Raw genomic sequence first — 15491 nt, 5'->3', positions numbered from 1 at the left:
TTTTAATGTTGGCATTTTTTATGTAAATGTGTTGATAAGTTTTAAAAAACCCAATCCTAAGATCCTCCTATTTACTATGCGAACATGAGTAAGTCCATTTCTCTGAAATTTAGTTTTATCATTTATCAAGAAGTCTTTTTGTACCTATCTCAGAGTTGTTGCAAGCACTGATAAGATGACATAAAGTGAAATTGCCTTATCATAATAGACATACAACAAATACCAGTTGAATTTCTATTCTGTGAAGGATGTAGAAGCAGAAAGATGCAGAGGTGAAACTCCCAGAGGCCAAATAGGATGAAACTTTCACTTACAGAAGAACTCTTAGATAGCCAAAGAGAGTTGTGACTTTAAGAGACACCACAAGGAGGGAATGAACTCCAGGGAGCACCTGCTCTAGAGTATGCCACAGGGCCCTTAGATCCTTTTACCCTTAAAAATTAGAAGGGCCTTGGGGTCTGGGGAAGAGCAAGAGCCTGGGACTGGTAAAGCCTTAAGGAGAGTAACCAGAGATTATAGTCATGGTGTATCCAAGCACCGTGGTAGACAGTGAAGTGATTGACCTGCCTAATCAACCATGAGAGAGCCATGTGGCTAAAAAGTAAAGTCAACATAGAAGTCCTCTACAAATTAAAATGTAGCCTGCAGTGTTTCAAAACTAATAAAGAGCTAGATATAATTGAATCTCAGAGGATTACTGGAAGAAGAATAACTACCAAGAATGGGAGTTGCCAGTCTATTGTCATGGGAAGGCTAAGAAAAGAGGGGCAAGTGCATTTAAGGAACATCAAAAATGGCAAAGGAACTCTTAGAGAACCTACAGTTCTCTAAGAGTTCCAAATTTAAATCATTCCAAATTTAAAACATCAAAGCAACTGAAGCCAAATCATATTTTAATTTAAAACATTCAGCTCACAAAATATACCTTATGTCACTCTCTTCTCTGTCTGAGGTAGTAATAGTTACACTTAATGTATTGAACCATATTGACCAACTAGAAAATAAACCTCAAGAACCAGATTGTACCAAAACATTTTGAGGGGAAAAATACCAAATCTTTGTTAGCATCCTCATAGGTCCTGCTTACTGTTATTAATAACTATTAAAACTGTTATTTAATCCTCCCTCAAAGCCTGTGAAATTAGAGCTACTATTAATAACCCCATTATGGTTGAACAAACTAAGTCTTAAAGAGGCTAAATAACTTTCCCAAGATCAGATAGATGGTAATTGGCAGACCAGGCCTCAAGCCCACATACGTATGATAGCAAAGCCCATGCTCTTACCTGTTGTTGGAACTCTTTGTTGGGATGTATATAACATGTCATTATTTAAAAGGTCATGCTTGTACGTGTCTATTAAGATAAGTATATCAAGGCTGGGCACAGTGGCTGACTCCTGTAATCCCAGCACTTTGGGAGGCCAAGGCGGGCGAATCACGAGGTCAGGAGGTCGAGACCAGCCTGTCCAACGTGGTGAAACCCTCGTCTCTACTAAAAATGCAAAAAAATAGCTGGGTGTAGAGATGGGTGCATATAATCCCAGCTACTCAGGAGGCTGAGGCAGGAGAATCGCTTGAACCCGGGAGGCGGAGGTTGTAGTGAGTTGAGATTGCACCACTGCACTCCAGCCCAGGTCACACAGTGAGACTCCATCTCAAAAAAAAAAAAAAAAAAAAAAAAAAGACATGAAAACATCAAGTTATGCACCTTAAATATATACAATTAAGGAAGACTATAGTAAAAAAAATTCAGATTGAAAAATCAACAGGAAACCTGATATGGTTCTCAAAAAAGATATACTTTCCAAAAGGTAGATAAAATATGATACAGATTCTATTATTGTCCCAAATTAAGGAAATTTTAGCGTCTAATAAGATAAGTAATATATAAAAGAACCTAACATTTTCCCTAGTATATTATAACATAGTAATTATTCAATCAACATTCAAATAACTGTATATTATACAGTGGTATTTTGTTTGGTGTTTTCTGAACTGAAATGATAGCAGCTCCCAGGACATTGATATAAAGTCAGTCTGGATCTCCATCTAAAACATAGTGTCCACTTTGCAATCTTCAGCCTGTATTTGGGGATGCATACTTCTGTATGTAGTTCTTTGACAGTTTTAGTGATGCTGGGGTCCTAATAATGTGGATATTAGCTTGCTCTACCTAAGTACTGTACTGAACACTGCATTTCTGCATTGTTAAGTTGTCATTTCTAAACTGTATGAACAGTATAAAGATCAATAAAGTCTTCCCTTACAATTTTTAAAGCTGTGGTACTGGAAATCTGTTCAGTGCCAATATGACTTTCATGTACAAGAAATGCACACAGAGAAGAAATCCTGAAAACTGTAGATTGTTGACTCTTGAATATATACTTGATATGGTTTGGCTGTGTCCCCACCCAAATCTCATCTTGAATTCCCATGTGTCATGGGAGGGACGCAGTGGGAGGTAATTGAATCATGGAGGGCAGGTCTTTCTCGTGCTGTTCTTGTGATAGAGAGTAAGTCTCATGAGATCTGATGGTTTTATAACGGGGAGTTTCCCTACACAGCTTTCTCTTTTTGCCTGCTGCCATCCATGTAAGACGTGACTTGCTCCTCCTTGCCTTCTGCCATGATTGTGAGGCTTCCCCAGTCACATGCAACCATAAGTCCGTTAAACCTCTTTTGTAACTTTCCCAGTCTCAGGTATGTCTTTATCAGCAACGTGAGAAGAGACTAATACAATACTGAAAGAGAGTATCATGTATAACATTGTTACTGAATTGTAAACTCAAAAAAAAAAAAAAAAAAAAAAGAATTTGTCTCTCTTGTTTGCCAATTTTTTCTCTAAGGCAGGGTTTTTTAACTTTGACACTATTGACATTTTGGACTGGTTAATTCTTTTTTGTAGGGGACTGTTCCATGCATTTGTAAGATGTTTAGCAGTTCCTGGCCCTAACCTACTAGATGTCAGCAGCACCCGTCTCCAGTTGTGACAAACAGAAATACCTCTAGACATTGATAAATGCCCCCTCGGGGGAAAATTGCCTCCATTTGAGAACCACTACTCTGAAGAATAAAATAGCATATGGCAAATAAAAGACACTCACCAAATATTTTTGGATTGACTGAAGACAGGAAAGAACAGTCTTCCACAAAATGTACCACTTGTGATATGCTTTGAATATCTAGGTATGACCTGGAAACATTTCTATAACCTTAAGAGTTATGTATTTTATATACATTAGAAAATATAGAACACGACAAACCCATATTTTTGCGTAGTGTTTTATAGGACAGCGCTAAAGTGGATACTGAAGTTAAAAAGTAACTTAATGGAAAGAAACATTAAGTAACTGTACACAACAGACACATTAAGCACAACTGATCAAATTGATTAAGGTGGTATGTGAATTACTGGAGTTTGAAGCACTCATTTATACTAAGGGAAACTTAAGCACAAATGAACTTCCCCTAAGTCTGGTTTGTGTGCACCACTAGAATCCTCTTTGGGAATGATCTAGTGCCTTGCCCAGGCTAGATACAGGTGTTGATGACAAATTGCTTACCCTTTGAGAATTAGTCTGATAGACACTATAAGATATTAACATCTGGATGAGGTAGCATTATGAGAGTTCAAAGGAAAAAGAAATTACTTGCTACTCAGGTAATGAGGGAAAGTATCACTATTGATATTGAAGGATGAATGGAATTTTTGTAGTAGATAATACGGAGGAAAAGAGTAGAGGCAAAGAGTTGGACCAGTTCAAAACATATTTAAGGGATGAGTAGAGGCTGGTTTGGCTGGAGTGTAGTATAGCTATTAAGGAAAGTGGAATCTGGTTGTAGAGGGTGTGTAATGCCAGGGTGGGTTAATCCATGGAACAAAGATTATTTGATTTTCTAATGTCTGGCTAAAAACTACTTTGTTGTTATTGTTGTTTTTAAGTGTATTGCCGTTATTTTAGAAGTAACGTTTAGTTTGGGATGGGGACCTGACTAAGAATCAAGATAAATAAATACTGCTGCTTAGAGAAGTATTAAAAACTAACACACACACACAGACACACACGCGCGCACACACACACACACACACACACAAGCTGAAAGAAGAGACCAGAGACTAGAACAGCAGAGGATCAGAATGGAAAGATCATGACATCAGAAGAAGCAAGGAGGTAACCTGGGCCTGGGGGAGTTTGCGGTTTGAGGTGATATGGGTAATAGGCCTTGAGCCTTTTATCGCTGTAAGAAAATTGTCTTATTTAAAATAAGATGCTGATCTTTGGAGGTTTATTACTGAAACGCTAGATGAGGTGGCTGACATGTAGTATTGATTTTTGCCTCCTTGGTTTTATCTTCCCCTGGAAGATAGCTGCCTCCAATGATGCTTGTTGTTTACACCATGCTGACCTCTGGAGCGGCAATTCCTCTTTGAAAATCCTGGCCCAGGCCTGACAGCCCTTTCCTTTGTGGTTTCTTCTAACACAACTGAAATAGGCTTGATTCTTTTCTAAAAGACTTTATTAAATATTAAAGAATAAACAAGAAATAAAATACGAGAAGTCCTGCCAGATTTACCTAGCATCTCTGATATCACTGTCCCTGGTCAAGCCACTCTCATACCTCAAATCTCCTTTCCCTACTGCTGCCAGAAGTGTCTTCTTAAAATCCCAATTTAGCTATATCACTGCCCTGCTTAACTCTTTCATGGCTTCTCATTTGTACATGGATTACATTTTAGTATATTAACTTTCTTTTGGTATTTCCTGGAGTAAGGATGGTTTTATAGTTATGTTGACATAATGATTATTTCATTTATGTGATTTGAGTGGGTTACGGTTAAAGTTGAGATAATACTTGGGAAGGGTGAGAACCTTCCTGTAAAAAGGTATGAGTTCTAACACTTCCCTAAAGGTTTCCCAGACTAGCTTTATCTGAAGGGTCAGGAGTCACTGGATTTCAAATTGTGCTTCCTATAGTGCTAGGTTTCTGATGAGGTATGTCCAGGTCACCTCCAGAAAAAAATCTCAATGGGTGAGACTACAACCCACCACCCCAATTCTGCCTGAAGAGTTCCACCCTAACCCATTTTTTATATATTGGTGGTCCACATAAAATTTTTTGAGGGCTGTCTGCTGCTTTCAAAAAAGATGCGTTGATGAGAAGTCATTAGATGATTTCTAAAGTTCCTTTCAACTCCAAAATTATCTGAGAATCCAGCCCCCTTGACGTCTTTCTTGATTCACTTTATGCTAATTTTGTTCCATATGATTAATGCGTTGTTAGAAAATAACAGAATTTCAGAGCTGCAAGAAACTTTAGCAGTTATCTTGTCCAGTTTTCCAAAAGAACAAGACTCCTGAGAAATGCCCGTTGCTTACAGAAAGGACTATATAGCTAAATACTTTGAGACTGTACTTCTGTCCCATTGCTCAGTAGCATTTTAAAGGCTCTGAAGTCTTATAATAAAGAAACCTGATTAAATTACGTCAGTATTTCCTACATTGGAAGCATGGGCTCTATTTCAACTTACTATGACCTTCTTTATCTGGGACTAGTTTCTGCCCTATTACCAGATCAGAGAGCCCTGTTTTTGAATAACACACTTTTTAACATACTGTGTCATGTGCGTCCATGTGAAGAGACCACCAAACAGGTTTTGTGTGAGCAATAAAGCTTTTTAATCACCTGGGTGCAGGTGGGCTGAGTCCGAAAAGAGTCAGGGAAGGGAGATAAGGGTGGGGCCATTTTATAGGATTTGGGTAGGTAAAGGAAAATTACAGTCAAAGGGGGTTTGTTCTCTGGCCGGCAGGAGTGGGGGTCACAAGGTGCTCAGTGGGGGAGCTTTTTGAGCCAGGATGAGCGAGGAAAAGGACTTTCACAAGGTAATGTCATCACTTAAGGCAGGAACAGGCCATTTTCACTTCTTTTGTGGTGGAATTTCATCAGTTAAGGCGGGGCAGGGCCTTTTCACTTCTTTTGTGATTCTTAAGTTACATCAGGCCATCTGGGTGTATATGTGCAAGTCACAGGGGATGCGTGCAAGTCACGGGATGCGATGGCTTGGCTTGGGCTCAGAGGCCTGACACTGTGGAGAATAATTTGGGAAAACTCATATAGTTGAGCCTCCTCCTTTTGCAAAGAATTTACGATAGAAAATGATTGATCAGGTGTCACACAGTTGGTTATCAGGTCTCAGTCTAATATTTATTCCTCAATGGTCTCTGCTTAACTTCAAGTAGGTTATAGATTCCTTAATGGACTGATAGTTTATGTCTTATAGCTTTACCTTTCAGGTGCTTAGTTTCATATTGGGAACATGATAAGTGAATAATAAATGCATGATAGCTCTATGATTGAACCCTGTGAGAATATGAAGCATTATGATATGAATTGGTTTCTGTGTATGTATGAGGGTTTTTTTTCCCATCTTTTGGAAACAATTTCTGTTCCCCTGTGTATACCCTTTCTCTGTAATTGCAGTGTATGTTTTTTGTTTCTCCAGAGTTTCTGTTGTCAGTAGTTTATGGTCATTGATTCATACTGTTTATTGGAAATAACTCTGTGGGCTGCTTTGCCTCAGGGCTAATTTGATTAGGGATGCTGTTGTTTTACACCATTTGGGAAAATGTTACGCTATAAAGGCTATTGAATTTGTCACAGAATGATATTGAAGGGAAGCCAGAGACAGGAGAGCTAGTAACTTGCTGGCCTGGTTATTAGCATTGGGCCTTTTGGGATTTTTGTCTGCCATTTGTGTTGATATTGCTGTTTTCTGAAGAGATAAGTGTGTGACCAATTTGGGGATTGTTACTTGGCACGGACAGAAACTAGTACCAGATAAAGAAGTTCATAGTTAGTTGATATAGAGCCCCTGCTTCCAGAATATTGTGCTTCTGTCCTCTGAGGTTAGATTATCTGTTTGTGAGGGAGAAAACATTTATGTAAGGGAGAAAGATTGGAATGTACTGAAATGAAATGCTCACATTGACCACATCAGCTGTACTGGAGCTTATCTGATGGAACCACTCAGCCTCTGTCAATCTGACTGTATGTATGTGCTCTGTTTTGTACAGGGAATCGTCATCCAGGGACCTGCCAGAAACCACAAGAAAACATGGGGAGGGGTAAGTTTCTCTTCCCTTTTAAGTAATTTAGACTGTCTCTGTAGCTATTATAGTCAGGAAATTAAATTTCTAACTCATAGTATATTTGTGGACACCTAAATTGTATTTCTTGTTAGTGTTAAAAAGTTTTTGTCTGAAGCAGGGCTTTGCAGAGAAAGACCATCAACCACATTTGTTCTCTGGATCTTTGATTTTCTTCTTTTGTAGAGACCTCCCAGTACAGGGAGAGATGGATCAATATATATATATACTATATATACAGTATATATTAGTATATATACTTATATACTATATATATTAGTATATATACTATATAATACTATCTATACTAATATATAGTCTGTATATATGTATTAGTGTATGTATATAGATATATATACTATAATATATAGTGTATATATAGATATACTCTATATACAGACCTTCCCCAAAGCCAGCTTCTTTACAACTTTTTTCTGTTTTCTGTTTTCATGCTAGTAACATAAAATAGTCTACTATGCAGCCAATGAAAGTAGTAAAAATAATCATCTGTGAGGCTGATCTGTAATTTTTTTTTTTTTTATTTTAAAGCCCAGCATTACGAACCATTAGATGAATTCCTTTTGTTTATTTTTGCCTTCTCATAAGGCTGCTTATGGGCAGTGGACAACAGATAAATTTCAGTTCATTTCCTTGTTAATATTAAGCAGCCACCAGAGGGACTTCATAAATAATTCTGATTAATGTATATCATGGTAACCTAAAATAATCAAAAGGGTCAGAATCTAGTTTAAAGAGTTTATTCGAGTGCAAAGGTTGAGGACGAACTCATCTGGAAAGCACTGATTCCAAAGAATGGAAATGACTGTTTCCAATTGTAGAAGTTTGGGGATCACTTGAATAGACAAAGTTTAGGATATTTTAACAGAATTTTAACATCTTTCTATGTAAGGCTTACTGCATAGTTACAATGACCTGATTGATCCAGGTGGTCCTTTTCTTTCAGGAAAGGTATATTTAACATTCCACAATGAAGATGTGATTGTCATGGGGTCTCGGTTTGGGGCACCATCTGGTCTGAGTTAGGTACAGGATAATAAAGGAAGAGTAGCAAAGATCAGTGACTGAAAGGGGGAGGTCTGGCCTCTGGTCTTTGCTATTCATTTACAAAACAACAGCAATGAGGAAGAGTGTTAAACTATAACCTAAGAAGCAGAATTGCAAAATATGTTATGTGACTGAAACCACAGTCACATCTCTCCCAAGGTTTAAAGTGTTTTGGGGGGTTCCAACAGCTTTTAAATTTTATTAATTTTCACAATCATAAAATTAGAATGCTATGAAGGACCTCAGAGGAAGATTTGGTGTGTGGTGTGGTATAGTATAGTGAGAAGAATACTGGATACAAAAGACCTGAATTCAAGCTCTACCTCTACTACCTTGATCAAATCCTAGAAACTCCCTAAACTTGTTTGTTCATCTCTGACGTGGGATTAATACATTCTGCACTTCTAGCCTCAGAAAGTTGTGGTTGGCATAATGTGATAATACATGTAAAAGTGTTTTGAGAGTTCTAAAGTGTAATGGAATACAGCAGTGGTATCTGCCCATTACTGTCCTTTTTTTTTTTTGAGACAGAGTCTGGCTCTGTCGCCCAGGCTGGAGTGCAGTGGCGCAATCTCGGCTCACTGCAAGCTCCGCCTCCCGGGTTCACGCCATTCTCCTGCCTCAGCCTCCTGAGTAGCTGGGACTACAGGCGCCCGCCACCGCGCCCGGCTAATTTTTTTTGTATTTTTAGTAGAAACGGGGTTTCACCGTGGTCTCGATCTCCTGACCTTGTGATCCGCCCGCCTCGGCCTCCCAAAGTGCTGGGATTACAGGCGTGAGCCACCGCGCCCGGCATAACTGTCCTTACTGACTAACTATATCTTCATTGTTTTTTTAATGGGTAAAAATGAAGTTATTTGACCAGATGCTTCTGTAGGCAGCATGACTGGGACTTGAGTCATATAAGCAACTGAGAGTTCCTCCTTCTGTTGCATTTTGCTTGCCCCACCCTTGTATGGGCCCTGGTAGGAAGCTCCAAGGATTATGGATCAATCACGGAAAATATCTTCTTGAATCTTGCTGAATCAGCTTTTGTTCCTGTTTTCTCCAGAGCTTCCCTTGGAAATTGATTAGGCCTAGCTATTCTGGTTCTTTCCAAATCTTCACAAAAGATGGCAATCTCTGATGGTTTGGAATTTTTAAAACTAAATAAAATTTTTAAACACTATTCAGAATTCTGGGACTAATCTATGCCACGGCCTGCCCGCAAATCAGCTGTCAGTGGAAGCTTCCAGAGTAGTGATACAGCTCCAATGGCTGGGGGAACTCCAGGGTCCTTAGTCTCACGCCGAGTTAGATAAAACGACACAGACACACTTGGAGTGGTTTTAAGTAGTGGAGAGTTTAATAGGCAACAAAGAAGGAAGAAGCTCCCGCCTACAGAGACAGAGGGAGAGGGGCTCCCAGCTGAGAGAGGAAACCTGGAGTGTGGTGGAAAACAGCCAGTTATATGAGGAGACTGGAGGAGGCAGTGTCTGATTTGCATAGGGCTCAGGGGATTGGTTTGACCAGGTATGTCATTCACATAGCCTGTGAGAAAACTGGCCCTCCCACCCTAGCCTTTTAATGTGCAAATGTAGGGTGCCGTGATGTTCTACACACGTGGGGATATGTGGGGACGGCCATGTTGCCAGGAACATGTTGGGGCAAGGGGAAGAAGATGGTGGGAATGGCCATGTTTGTGTGGACCCAGTTTCCAATGGCCTGCATTTGCATATCAAAGCTTGCTGGCCCAACTCTAAGAGCCTGGGCTTTCCTGCTAGACAAGAAACGTTTCTGGAGCTGCTTTAAAAGAAAGAAAAACTTCCCAAGGACCCCTTTTCCTATCTATCTGCCTAAAATAATTTCTTAGTAACTCCTATAACATTAGCACATCATGTTTGGTCCTCACCCAATCCCAAAAGCTTCAAGTGGATTTGGAGAATGCTGTGGTTGTTGGATACTGCCATAGCCATATAGAGGAGAGAGCTGCACTGAGACAAGGAAACCCATTCTTTCTCATTTCCTCTATTCATTTTTAGACTGCTCATCAGGTCACTAGCAAAGGGACTATTAGGTGCTTAGTTTAGAAGATGTCTCAGCAACTTTTTGTTCAAATGGTCAGGCAATTAGTATATAGTTGACCTTTGAACAATGTGGGGGCTAGGGATGCTGACTCTGTTGCGTAATCAAAAATTCATGTATAATTTTTGATGCCTCCAAAACTTAACTACTACTAGCCTACTGTTGACTGAAAGCCTTACCAATAACATAAACAATTAACACATACTTTATATGCTATATGTATTACATACAGTATTCTTATAATAAAATACACTAGAGAATAGAAAATATTATTAAGAAAATCATAAGGAAGAGAAAATGTATTTACTATTAAGTGGAAGTAGATCATCATAAAGGTCTTCATTTTTGTCATCTTCACATGGAATCAGTGGAGGAAGAAGAGGAATTGGTCTTAATGTCTTAGGAGTGGCAGAGACTGCAGAAAATTTGCATATAAATTAACCTGTGCAGTTCAAATATGTGTTGTTCAAGAGTCAACTGTAGTTCTTGCTAAAGAACAGGGCATGGTAATGTAATCTGCAAAGATAGGCATGTTTCCAAGCTGGTGATGAGATAAGGGAAGTGCTTCAAAGAATGCTGCTTTTACAAATACAGAAGCTTGTGATAGCATTTTCACTGTGTTGACCACTTTGAAAGCATTTGTAATATCCTGAATCTCAAAGAGACTCTATCCTTTACTCTCTAAGCTTTGCTTAGTTTGCCTGATTACGTTTGTTAATTGCTGACACTGTTATTGGGGAGAAAAAGATGCTACTGTATGCTCATTTTTCTCTTTTCTGGCACTGTACAATGAAATTTTCCCTGCATTTGGCAAAGATTCTCACAAACGTAGCCCAATGTATCATGCAGAGGGACACAGAGGAAAAATATTGCAAAGATATGGCACTAGCCTTGTTACATAAATTAAGGATGCATGAAAACAAAAAACACGGTTGGATAACTGTACAGTTTAGGTGAGAAATTAAAACTGAGGTGAATTTCTTTTAGCATTCTTTGATACTAGATGAAGAAGTTATTTGTACATATGTGTTAGAAGAATCATTCATTTATGTGACATGAAGGATTATAAACAAAATTTAAATCTTGAGGTGGGGAAGATGAGAACAGCCTTGTATATTTAATTTTTTATTAGCCTACTACTACCAGTGTCCATTGTGTGTGACACTGAAATCCCATTTACTATGTATGAATTCTTAAACAGGGCTTAGTCTTTGGGACTCTTAAGAATCTGTAATTATTCTGATATTAACACTGTAGAGCACTTTATAACTCACAGATATTCCCTCTACATTATCTTGAGTTGCAAGGCAACCCTATGATGTAAATAGGAATTATTATCCTCATTTTATGTGTTATAAAACTGAGGCTCATAAGAAAAAGTCTTATCTATAATCCACAGACTACTAATGGAGAGCCAAAATGCAAATCTAGGTCTTCTTATGTCACGTCCAGTTTTTTTCTTCCAATAAACCATATTCTGAATGTCTTAATCATCAATAGTGTGTAAGTCAATTAAAAACTTTTTTTTTTTTTTTTTTTTTTTGAGACAGAGTCTTGGTCTGTCGCCCAGGCTGGAGTGCAGTGGCCGGATCTCAGCTCACTGCAAGCTCCGCCTCCCGGGTTCCCGCCATTCTCCTGCCTCAGCCTCCCGAATAGCTGGGACTACAGGCGCCCGCCACCTCGCCCGGCTAGTTTTTTGTATTTTTTTAGTAGAGACGGGGTTTCACCGTGTTAGCCAGGATGGTCTCGAACTCCTGACCTCGTGATCCGCCCGCCTCGGCCTCCCAAAGTGCTGGGATTACAGGCTTGAGCCACCGCGCCCGGCCCATAATTTTTTCTTGGCAAGTTTTTCTCACTAGAAAAGAAAAGAACTGAGAGTCAGGCTACTTTTTAAAAACTCATTATAGTGCTTGATGCTTTTTGTGTTTGATGCAATCCTCTCTGCCATTTACTTATTAAAGAAGAAAATAACCTTTGGCACATAAGTTTAGAAAGGTTTCTCAACTTTAGCACTATTGATTTTTTTTTTTAATGGAGGCAAAATTTATATAACATAGACTTGACTATTTTAAAGTGTATAATTCAGTGGCATTTAGTACATTTTGTAACCAGAAGGTTGCTGTGCTGTAAGGAAAATAGTTACAAAATGTACTAAAGGTTGCTGTGCAACCTTCTAGTTACAAAACATTTTCGTCACTTCCAAAAGAGATCCTATTCCCATTAAGCAGTCACTTAATCCCTTCCCATTATCAACTTCCCTTACCAGAGAGGTACATTTGTTACAATCAATGAAACTACATTGACATGTCATTATCACCCAAAGTCCATAATTTACATTAGGGTTCACTCTTGGTGTTGTATATTCTATGAGTTGGGGTAAATGCGTAAAGAATGACATGTACCCACCATTATAGTATTATACAGAGTAGTTTCACTGCCCTAAAAACAAATCCTCTGTGCACCACCTATTCATGCCTCCTGCCCACTCCCCCTCCATGCCTGGCCATCACTGATCTTTTTATTATCTGTAATTTTGCCTTCTCAGATTGAAGAGAAAGAAGCCTTCTCAGATTGGCTTCTTTCACTTGGTATTATGCATTTAGGATTCTTTCCATGATTTGATGCTTGTAAATTCTCAACTGTTTGGGGGTAAATATCAAGGAGTACAATTGCTGTATCATATGGTAAGAATATGTTTAGTTTTGTAAGAAACCATGAAACCATCTTCTAAAGTGACTGTACTATTTTACATTCCCACCAGCAATGAAAGAGAGTTCCTATTGCTCCATGTCCTTGACAGCATTTGATGTTGTCAGTGTTCTAGATTTTGGCCAGTTAAATAGGTGTGTAGTGGTGTCTCCTTGTTTTAACTTGCAATTCCCTGATGATATATAGCCATGAGCTGCATAATGATGTTTTCTTCAATGACAGACCACATATATGAAGGTGGTCCCATAAGATTATATACCACATTTTTACTGTACCTTTCCTATGTTTAGATATGTTTAGATACACAAATACTTACATTATGTTACTTACAGTATTCACAGTATTCAGTAAGTTGCTTATAGTATTCAGTACACTCACATGCCATACAGTTTTGTAGCCTAGGAGCAATGAGACTATACCATATAGCCTCGGTGTTTAGGTGTATAGTAGGTTATGCCATCTAGGCTTGTGTAAGTACACTCCATGATGTTTGCACAACAACAAAATCACCTAACGATGCATTTCTCATAACGTTTCCTGCCGTTAAGCAACACATGACCATATGCTGTGGAGCATATTTTCATATGTTTATTTGCCATTCACGTATCTTCTTTGGTGAGGTGTTTGTTAAGATCTTTGGCCCATTTTTATATGCTTGTTTTCTTACTGTTTTAAGAGTTCTTTATACATTTTGGATAGCAATCTTTTATCAGATGTACCTTTTTCAAATGTTTTCTCCCACTGGGTGGTTTGTCTTTTCATTCTCTTGATATAATGGTGTTTTTTACAGAAGTAAGTTGAGTCTAAAGGAGAGCAGAGTATGATTCTGGAGACCAAGGTATAGTCCTTGTCCTATCATCAAGTAGCTGTGGCTTTGGGTAAGTCACTTAACCTATAGATTTCAGTATAGTGTTCTGGTCAGTAAAATGAAGGGATTAAGATGGATCAGTGGTTTCCAATGTATTTGGTGAAACCACAGGTCTTCTAAAGGGGCCCCCGAGGGGCCACCATGAGGGAAGGGAGGAAAAGGAAGTGCCCCTGGTATATAACACCTCTCCTTCAGACAGAACAACTCTACTACGTTGTATTTTATCTGTTTTTATTTCATGATAGGTTGATTTGCAGAGGATCCTATGACTAATAAAATTTGGAAAGCTACCAGATCTCTTTCAGTTCTGAAAATCTGCGACTCATGACCATTAATTACCATCCACATTTTGAGGCTGTATTAATGTGTGAACAGATAGGAAAGAAAGTGATAGAAGAACTAGTGGAATAGCTACTATTATGTGCTTCTCTGATGGTGACAAATCATTCACTCTCTATTTCATGGTTTTGAAGTATATAATTCTTCCAGTGTTTCCAATGTGGCCTGTTTTAGGTTGAACCATATGAACCTACACTCAATGTATTAGGTTGAACCATGTAAAATGGCTGGAAGTCATGATTTTGGCCTTCAAAAACTGTAATTTCATGTACTTCAACCAATATCAATGCAGTATGCATTGAGTTCAGAGGCTTCTTAAAGCATCTAGCTCGTATATATATAAATGAATTAATTAAAAATGTGTCACAGCCAGATGCGGTGGTTCACACCTGTAATCCCAGCACTTTGGGAGGCCGAGGCGAGTGGATCACTTGAGGCCAGGAGTTCGAGACCAGCCTGGCCAACATGACGAAGCCCTGTCTCTACTGAAAATACAAAAATTACCTGGGCACGGTGGTGCACCCTGTAGTAGTCCCAGCTGCTCGGGAGACTGAAGCAGGAGAATGGCTTGAACCCAGGAGGCAGAGGTTGCAGTGAGCCGAGATCACACCCCTGCACTCCAGCCTAGGTGACAGAGTGAGACTCTGTCTCAAAAAAATAAGCTAAATAAAAATGTGCTGATTTCATGGGTGGCTAACAGTCCAGTTTGGAAGCAAATGAGATTCCAGAATTCTACGCATCAGCCCACCACCTCTTTTGGGATTGATGTACATGTAGAATCAATAGCAAGAGTTTATTGAATATAATCAAAATCAATTTGGCTTTTACAATTACTACATTCTTTTTGGCAAATGTCAGTAGCTGCCAATAGTTAAAGGCATGTGAGGTCTAGGCTTCCCACAATTTGACTACCAGGTTACAACTAAGTCTTAGGCCGAATTTTGCTATACACAGACATTTATCAACGAGATGGCACAGTTCTGCCATATAACTTATTATATAAACTCTATGAAATCCTATTTCTTTCCTCATTTAGGATCTCCCACAATATCTTGGATAAAAAGTTCCTCTAAGGCATATGTGACAGCATTCTAGCAATGGTATTCAGCTAACCCATCTAGTTAGATTAAAGCAATCAAGAATCCTTCACATCATCAGCTAAACATGAGGCCTTTTAGGAGTCAAGTCTTGGCCACCATTCCTAAGAGTACAAACTGCAGAGGCTTTAGATTTTTATACTGTGTTCAGGCAAACCCTTGACTGCTGCTGTCATTTCTGGAGGAAATTCACATTAAAACAA

The 15491-nt window shown here is 38.8% G+C and overlaps 1 protein-coding gene across 2 annotated transcripts in view; it reads left to right on the top strand.

The window, feature by feature from the left end:
• Positions 1-15491, top strand: part of LOC105499031 (proline rich and Gla domain 1) — an 88205-nt gene that overhangs the window by 45964 nt on the left and 26750 nt on the right. For both annotated transcript variants that reach the window (XM_011771432.2, XM_011771433.3), the window contains exon 2: positions 7075-7125. In XM_011771432.2, coding sequence (XP_011769734.1) covers positions 7116-7125 — 10 coding nt within the window. In that variant the 5' untranslated portion in view covers positions 7075-7115. The remainder of the gene's footprint in view (positions 1-7074; positions 7126-15491) is intronic.

Source organism: Macaca nemestrina, chromosome X (genome assembly GCF_043159975.1).
Source record: "Macaca nemestrina isolate mMacNem1 chromosome X, mMacNem.hap1, whole genome shotgun sequence".
Classification (NCBI taxonomy): Eukaryota; Metazoa; Chordata; class Mammalia; order Primates; family Cercopithecidae; genus Macaca; species Macaca nemestrina.
This window is presented reverse-complemented; position numbering and strand designations above follow the sequence as displayed.